At 34.3% G+C, this 15450-nt stretch overlaps 1 protein-coding gene across 1 annotated transcript in view; it reads left to right on the forward strand.

Annotated features, from left to right (window-relative positions):
* Window positions 1-15450, forward strand: part of HCN1 (hyperpolarization activated cyclic nucleotide gated potassium channel 1) — a 381116-nt gene that overhangs the window by 205858 nt on the left and 159808 nt on the right. Inside the window, exon 3 of the mRNA XM_058564113.1 lies at window positions 5504-5665. Coding sequence (XP_058420096.1) covers window positions 5504-5665 — 162 coding nt within the window. The remainder of the gene's footprint in view (window positions 1-5503; window positions 5666-15450) is intronic.

Raw genomic sequence — 15450 nt, forward strand, 5'->3', positions numbered from 1 at the left:
TGGAGGAGGAGTTTTGGAAGGGACCGTGGAAAGAAGAATCTGGGAAAAAAGCACTCAACAGCATGAGGATTTGTCAATAGGATCTGTGAGATCTGTGAGGTTGGGGAGTGGGTAATTGCATTTTGACTGTTTACAGAAGTTGATAGAGATGAGAGGCCCAGATGTTTGACTTTTCTGAGGGTTCTGGTTTTCTGAAGGCCTGGCCATTCTGAGTGAGATCCTAGATAGAGTAGGGGACTGACGGAATTAGACCAATGACGGCAGTCACTGGCCAGTGCTCAAAGAGATTACTGTGAAGAGTGCTCTTATCTCATATACTAAGTAAAACCTTCTGCACTTTGTACCAAAAGCTTGGTAAGATAGCATGGTAAGATAACCTGGGTCATTTTCAAAATAAGAATTGCAGAAGGTGCAATAGGGCTCTTAAAATATTGATTTTACCTTTGATTAGGACTACTACATATTGAATCCTGGGTATATGTTAGCTGTGAGACAGACTGTGTAGGTAAATGTTTGTTTTCTTGTATTCTGTGTCAACATGGAGTATAGACACTCCATCTAAAAGATAATTTTTTTGTAGGTGCAGGTACAGATTTATAAAGAGGAAAAAAAAGACCCCAACCTTTTTTTACACCTTAAAAATAAGAATGTTCTCCACCAAGAGAACCATTTCTGTCCCATTTGATTCTGTTAATGTTATTTTGATAAGAATTTTGAAGGTGTATTTGAAGGCTTCAATCAATATTGAGATCGTAGAAGCAACCTAGCCTGTAAATGATTCCTGTTTGAGAAGTGAAAGACTAAGGACAGATCAATACAAGCTATGAAAAGTCTTAAATTACTCTTGACAATGTTTGTGTTTAGGTTAAAAGTATAGTAGCTCAAATAGTTAAGGATAGGTTAAGGCCCACTGATTTCATAGGTGGGCTATTAGATTGAGACCCCTGAATCTAGTTTATCAAGAAAGGATGTGGCAGCATTTTGAAGGAACTCAGCTAATTTATGGATATCTGCAGTACAGCACAGCTTGATATTCAACCTTTTAAAAATAGGATTGAATGTACATTGCTCCTGGGAAAAATATTGCAAAAAATTAAACTTATGGTGAAGAATTCTGCAAATATTAGGGCAGGATTTGGGATTCTGAATCAAATTATCTTACTCAGAGCACTCTTCAGTTGTAGAAAGTTAATTAGCTACCCTGTCCGGAGTTATTCAGCTCCAACTGGGCAGAATTCTGGAACTCTTAATATTATAAAAAGAATACAGCACAGTGTTCTGAACTGGACACTGTGCCTTCCACTGACGTATTTTGTAGTCTAGTTTTTGGTGAAAGTAAAATTAGAGGGCTGCTTTAAAAACTTATTTTAATTCTTTTTTTCAGTTGATTCTTCTAAGTACCACTTAAAAGCATATTGCTAGTGGGTGAAAATGGCCTGTTTTTTTGCTGCCTACACTCTGAGCACTCAAATCAGGTTTCAAGTCAGATTATTTAGAAGATAGAAAATAAAGAAGTTTTTTTTTTTTAATTCCCTGGTTTAAAACACAGAAGCAAAAGCTGCACACTCTTAAGATAATAAAATATTACTTATGCTATCATTGTTAAATCCCTGCAATGTTTTCATTCAGTCACTTAATAACATTTTACTGAGTGTCATCTATGGTGCCTTTTCTTTTTTTTTTTTTTTTTGGTGAGGAGGATTGGCCCTGAGCTAACATCCGTTGCCAATCTTCCTCTTTTTTTTGCTTGAGGAAGATTGTCGCTAAGCTGACATCTGTGCCAATCTTCCTCTATTTTGTATGTGGGATGCCACCACGGCATGGCTTGATAAGTGGTGTATAGGTCTGTGCCCAGGATCCAAACCCGCGGACCCCGGGCAGCCAAAGCAGAGGGCGCGAACCCAACCACTACACCATTGGGCTGGCCCCTATGGTGCCGTTTTTGAAGTCAGGTTTGCATGCAGTAGCATTAAGATAATTGATTTAGATGGGAATTTATCACTTAAGGACGTCCATCTCAGAGATGGAAAAGAACTGAAAATATTAATCAATTGTATTGGCTGCCTGATCAGTAAGTTGAGTAAAGTCGTACTTAGATTTATCCTACAAGCTTCCCTTGGACAATAAGAAGCTGTAGCTATGCAGAAATTAGATTAGGTATTTCTTTCTTTGGTTAGCTTGACTATCTACAGATGTATGTGCTCCCTAAGGCAGTAGTCTTCTCACTCCAAATCTTACATGAGCAGGGTTTTAACAGGGCCATTAATAATCTCAGCAACCAGTCACATGTCATGATTATGCCTGCCAGAGTGTATTAATTATAAGAGCTCAAGAGACAATCAGTTTGGGCCCAGGCACTATACACATTCATGTGTGCATCAAAAGTAATACTCATTCATTGTGATGTTCTTTTGTCAGGTAGATAAATCAGGATGGATATACGTGGATTTGACTATTTGAAATTAGCCTCTGACAGTAACCAGTGTCAAAATAGCCAACTTACTTGTGCCCTTTTCAAAGTTAGATTTTAGGATCGCTCCAAAAAATGACATCAATTTTGAACACATAATGTTAAAGACCAAAAGGAAGACTGTTTATGGAATTAATTATGTGAGCTATTCCAGAGCACTCTCTATATGATAGAGTTAGTATATAAATCTAGCACTAGTATTGTATACTAACATTGTGAGGTTGGGAATGGAAATGGGGTAGAGAATAGGCTTAACTCTAGGGATTATCCTGTTACAATAGGAATTGGGTAATCACATGGAAGCAAAACAAAAAAAAATGTGTTTCTAATATGCTATGAAAAGCCTTAATTCCCATTAACTTCATGTATGAAAATAGTGGTTATGTTTCTCTGTAAAACATTTCAGAAATAATAGGGTTTTCTTAGAGGAATTGGTGAATAACTGTTAGCATATGTTATCTTAATTCAGTAAATAATTCCTTAAGATCCCACAAAATAATCTAATTCCTCAAAAGAGTGTAGAAAATTCATAAAAGTCAGCTGTACTGAGAATGGGCCCTAATTCTATATAACATCCCAGACTTCACTCTAAATTCTGATAATTAAATGATGGTTGCACCCTGTGTGCTTATAATCTATAGACTTTGGCAGAGAATTTCAGATATTGTTTGCTTCAAATAATCAGGTTGAGGGCCGGCCCCGTGGCTTGGCGGTTAAGTGCACGCGCTCCGCTGCTGGCGGCCCGGGTTCTGATCCCGGGCGCGCACCGACACACTGCTTCTCCGGCCATGCTGAGGCCGCGTCCCACATACAGCAACTAGAAGGAGGTGCAACTATGACATACAACTATCTACTGGGGCTTTGGGGAAAGAAAAGGAGGAGGATTGGCAATAGATGTTAGCTCAGGGCCAGTCTTCCTCAGCAAAAAGAGGAGGATTAGCATGGATGTTAGCTCAGGGCTGATCTTCCTCACAAAAAAAGAAAAAAAAAATCAGGTTGAAAGATGATTTGTTTCTTGTTTGATTCAGAAGTTCATGTTCTGCAACTTTACTCTATTTCCCAACAATGCAACACTTACCCAAAAGACATATTGAATGATTTTGTCAGGAAATATTTACATATAAATATAGAATTCTATTACTAAACAAAAAATTTTTAAGTCCACGGTGATTTTCTGTTCTTACTTTAATAGTAGAAAGCTTTTTAATTATGTTTTACTGTATTACTTTTAATGAGAAATTATTGATTAAAATGTTGGTACAATTTCTATTTACAAATTCAGTGGCCAAGAAATATCAGAAGGAATAACATCAAAAGGACTTTTCTGTGAGTTTGCCAAATACGAAACCAAATTAAAAAATAATGTAAAGGAAAATAAAATTCTTAATGCTTTAAAATAAATTATGTTCTTGATGTACACCTGAAATTTATACAATGTTATAGACCAATGTTACTGCAATAAACAAAAAATTTAAAAAAAATAAAAAATAGATTATGTTCCTGATAAGATAATAGCCGTCTGAATATCAAAATGTGTGATCTGTTGCCTTTAAAATCTAGGACCCCAATCTTACATTTAAAAGGAATTCAGGGCAACGTGTACATTCCCACAAAGAAAGATTTTTTTTGCTCGCTATAATTACTCTGTCAAAAAACAAGACTGTTTAAAGAAAAAATTAATGGCTAATAGAAATGTATCAAAGTGAAAAACATTTAGTTGAACCAGATTTGGTGATTTTATAAAAGCAAAATCCTAGCTGTCCTGTCATTTTATCTCTACATACTTCAGTATGCATCTCTTAAAAATTATAGAAGTTTCTTTATAAAGATATAGTTTCTAAATCAAAATATAAAATTTGTGGGTTTTTTTCTATTTCTTAGATAATTTCTCAATGCACGGTGTCCTCATTACTTCAAAAATAGACCATTCTTTTGGTGAATTATACAAAAGGTGATTCTAAATATCTCAAGGTATTGGTCTTTGTATATTTATGCATACTTATTAATTATTGACTCAATAGTCTTTTGACAATTAAAAAAAACTTCATTCTAGAATGTAGGTCTGCTCCCAAGTGGGTTTTGTTTTTCTAGACTGATTGAAATGTAAGCAGAAACCATATTAGCTGTGGGAGAGTGACATAATGTATGAGCTGCTAAAGAAGGGATTCAGGTCCTGATCCTATATTTTGTAATAACTACATGAATGAGAAGTTATAGATATAAAGATATATCTAAGTTTCCCCTTCTAAAATTCTGATGGAAGATGTTGATTTGTCATAATTTTTGTGCTTTCTGAAATAGTCTGACCTATCATGTTGGATTTTGTGAAAATATAAATAAGAAAGTTTCACAGGAAAGGAAAACTTGTACCATATGAATAATATGCATGGAAATAGCAATTTTAATTTTTAAAAATTGTTGAACAATTGTTTTTTTAACCAAATTTAGAGGACTTTTACCTCAAAGGCCACTATTCATGTTCAATATACACAATAAAAGAAGTATCTCCACTCATATAGCTATAAAGTTAACTGCAATTAATTCTCAATCTTTATATTTTCTAATTAAACTACTTTTGCTAATGGTTTTCAGTCCTTGGGTTATTTTCTTGGTCCTTCAACAAATCCGTTAACTTAACAAGGAATGAGAAGCAGAGGAGAGGGTGCCCATCATTTGTCAAATTTGTTAACTTGCTTTAAAGTAGCGTTGCTAAAATGCCCCGAGGGAAAACAAATGAAAACTACTGGCAAAACCAATGTTCTTTAAAATGTGACCCAAACATTTAATGTATTCATGCTGTCTCTGTTCCTGTGGAGAACCCACAGTTGGTTGTAATACTCATAAACCAGAGTGCCAGGCCTCTATATACAGGTTAAGAAATATAATCTCTGTTTCTATTTGTAAAAGTTGTTCCCATATTTTTATTAAATCAGTGATTTATACTACATAATATCAATGCCTACTGGCATTGGTAGTGTTACTGATGTTTAAAAAAGTTGATTATAAGAGTTGATTTTATATTTTGGTCAACAGATTTTCCACATGACGTATGACCTCGCCAGTGCGGTGGTGAGAATTTTTAACCTCATCGGCATGATGCTGCTGCTATGCCACTGGGATGGCTGTCTTCAGTTCTTAGTGCCGCTGCTGCAGGATTTCCCACCAGACTGCTGGGTGTCATTAAATGAAATGGTTGTAAGTAATCGTACTATTTCATACTCTGCATTTTCAACGTTTTGCCAAAGAGTTCTAAGTGTTTATGTTAGAATGATCTAATTTCTCCTCCGTAAATATTTAGAGAAAACTTAATTTTACTTCCATGATACAAAATCAGATGTTATGTTTCTTTTTCTGCAGCTAAATGTCACTTAATGAAATGTTCCTGGGGATGTATATGTTACAGCATCTATTTTTAGATATCTTACTCTGTATGTTGAGACATTTTATTTCAAAGACAGTGTACAAACGCTCAAACATACATAATCACAGTACAACATTCTTTTAAAAATGCCTACTGCTTGAAATAACTCCATCTTTCTTTCAACTTGATTTTAGCATTTACTATGTTTAAGACATGCAATTCTAGGCATTGTTAAACATACAGAGACACGTATATCAGTATAAATGCAAATGAGATATATGATGATGTGCATTGATATTTCAGATAGTACTTCTTTCTAAGGAAAACTTCATGGAAAACATAGCTTTTAAACTTCACCTTGAAAAATATGTAAATATAAAAATTGTGAAATATGAATTTGATTTATATTGTTAAATATATTCATATTCACATTTAATTTTGAGAGTATATGTTTTGATCTACATAGTGCAACACTCACAAAGGAATTGAAACAGTGAATATTTTTAACATATATTCACAAATATTTGTTCACAAGTATATTCAGTCACAAATGTTTGTAGGTAAGTTCTTATATTTTCTTCTTGCATTACATTTTAATTACACTACATTTAATAAAATGTTGTTTAAATTAACTGTGTATTAGAATAGCCTTCTCTTATGTGTGACATTTTATGGGAGATAAACTTTATGAGACTTTCACAAGATTTTAACGTTAGCATAAATCAAATACCTTCTCTTTTCCCAAACTGTTCTCTTATTAATTTCTTGGCTTATTAATGTAAAAATGACATGGACTTCTTAAGAATATAGAGTTTTTTTCTCCTAGTACTCAGATTTTGTATTTGAAGGAAAGAGGGGCTTACATTACATGTTAAGAAGTATGGTCTTTTTTTCTTTTCTATCTTGTTGTCTACTTGTTTCCCTCTCTCGCTCCCGCCCTTCCTCCCTCCCCCCTTACTCTTTTCACTCCTTTCTTTGAGACCTCATATTCACCTGGATCTCTCCTTCATTTTATTCATATCTGCTTAAATGTCATTGCCTCACAGAAGCCTTCCCTGACCATCCTATCTAATATATCACCCAACTGGTTTATATTTTATCTTAAAAGAATTTAGCAACACACACATGCACGTGTACACACACACACACTTATTTGTTGTTTATCTTTTTCTGTGTTCCTCACACCAGAATGTAAGTTCCATTAGGTCCAAAAATTTATTTTGTTCTGTACTTTATCTCCAGTGTGTAGAACAGTGCTTGACAGAATAATTTGCTGTAACCTGGTCACTCATCATCGAAAGTTTATTTGAGAAATGTTCGTATTTTCTGTATCTAAAAAACGTAGCAAGGAGTTTGATCACTTTTCAAATCTTTGAAGTCTCCTTGATTTAGATCTGTCACTTTTACTTATCACTGAATAAACAAAAGATAAAGACAGTATTAAAATATTTGGGAGTGGGGAGCAACAGCTCTATAATCTGGCTACCAACTGAGTGACTAGTGTAAAAACACTAACAGTATGGCCAAAAGATGATTCGTTATTGGCACCAACTAATATTTAAGTTTGCAAATTATTATTATTTTAAATTTTCCCCTGGTATCTTTCCAGAAAATAGCAATTGTCTTTATTGAAACGGTAAAGGAACTACTTTGGGGTATCCATAAAGCACATATAATTATATAATTATAACATAGGGCAATATATTATTTAATATATCTAGTGGCAAGCACATTTAATGAAGAAAAATTTTAATGTCTTGATCATTTTTCTTCAATTGTGTCTGCATGTACTCATCTGTGCATGTGCGTGTTTAATCTAACACAGTCAAACCTGTATTATATCCTGATGTTGTATATTTAAAATACCCTTCCGTGAATTTGCAATTTGCTTTTGGATCTTTTTCTTTTTGGTTGTGAGTTTCCTCATGAAATTGGCTCTTATGTTCTTTCACATTTATTTAACATTATTTCCATATTTAACTCTGATCTAGAGGGTAGGAAGCAGTTAAGTCTATGTTCAACTATAAACACTAGAAATCCTTTTATATTGTGAATATTAGTGATATGAAGGAGATACCAACCACAAAAAAGACAATTTTTGTATCAACAGAGAATCTTGATGGTGTCATTTGACCTTGAAGATATTATCTTCTATCCTAAAGCTATTGAATTCTAGAAAACCTTTCATCAGAACAAAACAAAGTGTATTTACACACAGAGGGAGTTACAAAGGAGGAGTAAAAATCCTGCTAGAAAAAGCACCCTACGTTTATATATCATGCTTACTGTATACAAGCCCTGTGCTTTGAAATATGCTACTTTATTTGGTCTCCATAGCAGCAGAATGAGACAAGCCCTCTTACCCCCCGTTTTGCAGTTCAGAAAACTGAAATTTTTAGAGGTTAAACTAGTCATCTAATGTCACACAGGTAGTAGATTACAGAACCAAGATTAGAATGAATATCTATCTGACTCCATAACTGCTGTTCTAAACCACGTTACAATGTCTTGTGTGCGTAGTTTGTAAAAAACAGCTGAGAAAAGTGATTACAAAAAATGAAACCTGTAGTCAAAGCACACCAGTTGCAGTAGAAAGTCACTTGGAAATCAGCATTTGAGCTTTGACACTAAAGAGTGTCAAGACTGATGTGAGATCTAGATGTAGAAAAACAACATCAAGTTGGGGAGGCAAAAATCGAGAAGCTTGGTCAGGATGGATGCAGGACACAATACTAGTCATTCTTGAGTATGGACTTGACAATTATGCTATGAGCTTTGACATTGATACTAAATGGTTTATGATAAAGATTTGGGTGTTCAGCAAATTCTTTATGCATTTTCTTTTTCATATCTTGCATTCTTAAATGATTTATATCCTTAAATATTATTTTAAATTCTCTTTAAACATATTTGCATTTATATCTATATCCTTCTGTCTCTATATGTATTTTACATCCTTCTAAAACACATTTGCATTTATATCTGTTTCCTTATCTATATATATATTTTTAAATCCTCTTTAACCATATTTGCATTTATGTCTATATCCTTATCTATATCTATGTATCATTAGCTAGTTATCCATATATGTCCTATAATGAAAAATTCAGAGTCAATGCTGTAACTATACTATATCTTTAACTGGTAATTTGTTCAATATACTTGTTCTTATATTAACTGTTTCTAATGTGCATTTCATTCCATAGTAATAGGTTCAGTTCCTCTCAGATAAGTCCTTTGAAGTCTTTATAAATTCCTCACTAAAATAATTTTTTAAATACTATTTTTTAAAAAGTCAATCACAAACCATGGTGAGATACTTGAATTGATGAGGTAAGAGATATTGACTTGCAAAATGCACCTTGAACAAGGATTAATCTTCCTCTGCATTTGTAATATTTACTTTTGTTTCATTCAAGAAATGTTTGAATTATAGAATTCTGTCTGAATGAAAATCTTGTATTTGTCTGATAATTAATGTCTAATCAAATTAATTCTGAAAATCTTGTCATTCCATGATATTGTGACTATGTTTTTAGGTGTATCATACTAAAATTGTCATAGTTCATTATTAAAGGTAGTGGTTTTGGGTTTAAATTATAAATATCATTAAATATTCATTTTAAGAATCTAACTAAGAGAATAAAATCTACGACGCATTTGAACTTGCATGTTAATTTTGACATAACTTAGGAAATGACTTTACAGAATGGAAAAAAAGGATTTGCAGCTAAATAGTACATACAAAGAGCAATGTTTCTTTAATTTAAGTCCACAGGTTTTCTCCCAGCAATCTTGTAAATGTATGGATACATGTTGACAACAGTTTGCAAGGTTTCAATGTAAGCGTATTATGAAGCTAGAATCATCTGAGTGCCCTAAATATAGAGTTTGGATTTGCTTGTGTAGTTGAAGTGTGTTGTGCTGTGAGGTGTTATATAAAGTAATTCTGGCTTATGGGCTTAATAAGTAAATGATCCATATACCAAATGAGGGCTAAATGACACCATATTAACGTTGTACAAAATTTTCCTCATAGCCAAAACAAAGGAATGGGTTAGCAAACCAAGTTACTTGTTACATAGCACACAATTGCATATTAGTGTGTTAAACTAGATAAAACTCATGCCATAATAGTCAGCACTATATTTACATTGTATGCAACTATTTAGTTTCAACAAAACAACATCATCCATCACAATAAATTTACATTGATATGTTTGTTGATGTATTATTTTGTTAGTATTTGACTTGTAAATTTTTGTTTGCTTTAACTTTACGACAGCTATAAGGATAAGAAACATATCTAGTTTTATGCTTGTATTTATCTGAGTAATATCGTATTCAAAATAATTTCAGCCAATACAAGGACCATTCATTATAATGTTTTGTTTTGTCGTGATTTGAAGGAATCTATGCATTATTTCACCTTGAGAGATGCCATTCTAGAGGGCAGGCAATATGCCTTATAAGTATATGCACACCCACAGATCCTATGCCAACCTTGCATATGTTGCTAAATAAATATTAATCATTTATAACCAAATGGGTAATTATCAATAGTATTTGAAAATTATGCATAAAAGAGTTATTCTATTATGCATTTTATTTTATTTTTTGCAGGGGAAGATTTGCCCTAAGCTAACATCTGTTGCCAATCTTCCTCCTTTTTTTTCTTACCTGTCCCACGCCCAAATCCCCAGTACACAGTTGTGTATAGTTCTAAATTCTTCTGGTTCTTCTATGTGAGACACTGCCACAGCATGGCTACTGACAGGCAATTGGTGTGGTTCCGTGCCTAGGAACTTAACCCCAGGCCGCGGAAGCAGAGTGCACCGAACTTGAACCACTAGGCCATCAGAGCTGGCTCGTGTACTAGGTATTGTAAGTCTTCTTCCTTGGATAGGTTTTGCTTTAATAATTTGTACATCAAATTATTTCTTCAAAGATAGTCACTTGACCAACTCATGGGCAATATAACATGCTCAAAATTCATGAAGTTCTAATTAATGAGCTCCTAATGCTCTTCATTTCTATATAAATAAGATAACAATATTTTCCAGAAAAAAATTAAGAGGTATGAACCATACTAACTAAGGATATCAGAGAAAAAAAGCAATATAAAATGTTTGGAAGGGTCTAATTAATAAAATCTATGTGGAGAAAATAAGAGATTTGATTGGAAAATCTAGCTTACTACCCAAGTTTATTTTCATTTGAGACAATGTGTCAGGGACACTCACTAATAACCAAACAGTCACCCACTTTCCACATTTTCCAGCTCCCTTCCAGTTGGATGGGACTCTGTGATAGTTATGGTCAGTGGGCTCTGAGTGGCAGTGTCATATTTCACTCGCAGGTTTTAAGGATTGAAAAGCTGGTCTGCAACCCTCCAGTTCTTTGTTTCCTCTCCAGAAGCATGTCTTTTAACTTGTAACCCACAACATAACATAGCTTATCTTGACTCATCTAGACAGCAGAACAGGGAGGGAAAAACCTGGCAGAATTGAATTTAGAAACACGCATTCTGGAATTGCCTCTACCACTAAAGTCTCTGTGATTTTAGGCAAATTACTTAACTTTCCTGTACTTAAGCTATGAAATGAGTGTGTATTATTTATTCTTTCCTTTAGATAATCTTATTGAACACTTGCTTTGTACCAGGTATTATCTTAGGCACTGAACATATGGTAGAGGAGGAGACCAAGTCCCTACCCTCATAGTGCTTACAGTCTAACAAGCTTTCATTCATAGCACTTCTTTTTAGGTGCTGAAAAGGATACAGAGATTAAAAAATTAGATTTTCTAATTTAAAGAAATAGGCAATTATGTGCAAAAGCCATTCATATGAATTTGAATTGAGGCCTCTGAAATGGATGCACTGCCCAAACTCCTGGGCAAGGGGACAAATACTGGCTTCTTTCTGCTTGTCAAGCCATGTGCACTTGAAAATGCAGCCATTCTTACAAATCTTTTTTTTCCCCCCTAATTTAGCCACCCAGAGAGTACTACTTTTTTCTAACTCACACAATAGTCTGCTAGTGGCAGCCTTGTGTGGATTGAGAGAAAGTCTATGGGGAGTGTGAACTAATTTTAGGGTGAGGAGACACAAAATGGGGAGACATTTATTTCAACTACTATCAGCTGGTTTGGGATCAGGAACCTTTAACAAAGAGTGGGGGGTGAGACACATCAGTCACTTCTAGCTCAAAAACTGTAATAGTCAAAATAAACATGTGCTGGGGGGCTTGATTAGAAAGAGCTGTTTAATGATATCTCCTATTTTGAGCGAATGATTTGAAAAAAGGGAGTACATACTATTCATATGCAAGTCCCTATATACAAGTAGAACATTGAAACCTAGGATGATTATATTATTATCCATTGATATTCTAGCAAATGTATAAAGACAAAATTAAGATAGCTTCCTTTTTTGTTTTATAAAGCCCAGTTAACCACTTAGATAGTGATTGATTGAAATAACATAACTAAGATAATATAACTAAAAAGTGAAGTTAAAAATTTCTTAATTAAAAATATATCTCTCCTCTTCTGAGGTCTAGCAATGTATTTTAGATTTGAAATTGTATAAATTATAAATTATATTATTGATTTTTTTTCTAAATAGAATATATTACCTTAACAGAATTTTTTAAAAGTCCTAACAAAAGGTACCTAATTTGCTGACAAGTCACTACGTAGCTTTACTGGAAAAAAAATACATTCATGGCTTCTGTGAGTTATAATAACAGAGTAGGTCAGCAGCCTGCTGAGTGTGGTGATCCTCCTTTGCCATCCTGTTTCTGCCTATTAGGACAGTCAGCCTGGTGACTGCTCTCTATTGGATAGAAACACTACCTCAGAGCAAAAGTGAAACTCACATACTATATTCCTCCTTCTCAGGCAAGTATTCTTTTATGGGAACAAGCATACGGAAATAAATTCTAATCTGGTATTTTGTTTTTAAATGAAATGTGCATTTCAGAAAATCTTTAACATGAATTATAATTCCATAATAGAGAAAGATAAAGCATATTACTTAAATTATATATTGGCTACGACTACATTAAGTTGCTTTAGCAATAACAAGACCAATCCATAAGTTCCAAATATGGGGTTGTTTTCCCCCTATATAGACTAGCTCTTAAATTTTAAGCACCAAATGGCTAGAAGAAGCAGCATTCATGAAAAGACTTTATCTAACAAGTGACACCTATTAAAATGGGGAAAAGAAACAAAATATCTTGCAGTCCAATGTTTTCTCCAAAAAGAATAATATACTACTTTTGTTCTCCATCTCTCTCTATATATATGAATTTTGTGGAAACTTTCACTAATGCAGTGTAAAGGTACATATATCACACTATCTCATCTATTCTGAATAAAATGAAAACAAGTTTCATTCCCATTTGCAGATGAAAATCTGACTCAGAGAATTGTTACCCGGTTTACAGAAAGCCAGAAGCAGACAGTGTGGGAGCTGGTTATGAAATCCATGTTTCCCCTTGAGTTAATGCTGAAGCTATCATAGTATTCTGTTTCATGGACTCCAAAGAGCTTCATCCATTATCAATTATCAATTAATGTTTACAGAAAACAACTATAAATTTGTTGCACCACTGGAAGAACTTGAAATACGTGTGAAAATATTTGAAAAACTCATTGTGTATAGTAAGTATTGTATGTTATTTTTAAAGGTTCTCCTTTTATTACTGCCGTAAATCAAAAAGAATCTGGCAAAGAAATTATACCTTCCCATTTATTCTGAATTTCTCATTTACTTAGGTCTCACATGAGAAATATTGTTTTAAATTGATGTAGGTTGGAATAAAATGGTAACACTGTCTTCAACCTGGGAATCAATGGAATAGCAGATAAATCATTTCTGCTGTGTTAGTTTACGTACAGATATATGGGTATCAGGCAATTCATATGAACATCCTTCTTTCCAAAGAGACCAAGGTTCTTTCTTTCTCTTTTAAGAAAAATAGAGAGAAACTTATATAGGCCTGAATTATGTAGATTAAATCACCTATATTCAGATAATTTTCAAGAAAATGTATATTGTTACTTCCCACAATGGAGGGCTCTCTACAGTTTTTTTTCTTTTTTTTTGTGTGAGGAAGATCTGTCCTGAGCTAACATCTGCCAATCCTCCTCTTTTTTTGCTGAGGAAGACTGGCCCTGGGCTAACATCCATGTTCATATTTTTCCACTTTATATGGGACGCTGCAACAGCATGGCCTGACAAGTGGTGCGTGGGGTGCATGCCCGGGATTGGAACCGGTGAACCCCGGGCCGCGACAGTGGAGCGCACGCACTTAACTGCTTGTGCCACCGGGCCGGCCCCATACAGTTTTTTTTTTTCTATTCCTTTTCACCTTTTTTCCCTCCTCCCACTACCGCTGACCTAAAAAGGCTACCCAAGAAATTTATGGCAGAATCAGAGGTGACGTGAAGAAAGCTATGTGATAAGTGGGGGATATAAGAAAAAAATAACAGAAATGTTTTCTAAATCTTAGCATGAACATTTTCGTAGTTTCATTATATACACCATCACTTTTTTTGTGTGTGTGAGGAAGATCAGCCCTGAGCTAACATCTGCCAATCCTCCTCTTTTTGCTCAGGAAGACTGGCCCTGAGCTAACATCCGTGCCCATCTTCCTCCACTTTATGTGGGACACCACCACGGCATGGCCTGACAACCGAACCCGGGCCACCAGCAGCCAAGCGTGCACACACTTAACCACTACCCCAGGGGGCCGGCCACTATACACCATCTTTTTTTGAGAAGTATTTTGTTGTTTTTAAAGATGTAACATATTCTAGAAATGAGTAATTCCTATGAAAACTTGAATGTGGCTTGTGAATCTTTAGTTTATTTCAGTTATTTTATGTGTATTTTTACAATATGCCAATGAGCATAGGCAATTTATCAGGTAAGATTTTAAGAATATGTACTAGAATCGTTGGCCAGTTTTCTCTGTCCTTTGAGGTTATAGAGATGGGTCCAATGTGATTACCATTTAAATACTCTTCTAATATTACCAGCCAGGTGCCTCAGAAACATGGCTCCATCTAAGCAAGAGATATTTACACCTGGATCTGTTGTGCAATCTGCTGACTCATATTCCATGTATAGAGTTATATCCATCTGTGGACTGGAACCATTTATTCTAATTGTATAAGCTTGATAATGATGAAAAATTACATAGGAAAATTTGAGAATTCACCACCATATCTTTGTAATTCATAAGAAGATGTATAGCAATGAACTACAATAAATTCTCTGTTGTCCAATACCATTTTCTAGGGCAGATCATAAAGTCAACAAAAATTTTCCCTAAATATGTTCTACAGATAGAGATAAATATTAATTATAATGTCTACTTATCACATCTGCCAAAGCAATTGATGTATATATACAGGGCATCTGTGCTGGCCTTTGCCATTGTGATCAATGTGGTAATCTAAAATCTTGATTCCTGCAAATTAGGGAAGGGCTTTCAGTAGAAAAATCTTTAATATCAATTGTATTAAAATGAGGACATAATTCAGTTTGACCATCTCAATTTGCCATAAACTATGTTTTTGTCCTTTAGATGATTTAAAAATATAT

This window comes from Diceros bicornis, chromosome 20 (assembly GCF_020826845.1).
Source record: "Diceros bicornis minor isolate mBicDic1 chromosome 20, mDicBic1.mat.cur, whole genome shotgun sequence".
Taxonomy (NCBI): domain Eukaryota; kingdom Metazoa; phylum Chordata; class Mammalia; order Perissodactyla; family Rhinocerotidae; genus Diceros; species Diceros bicornis.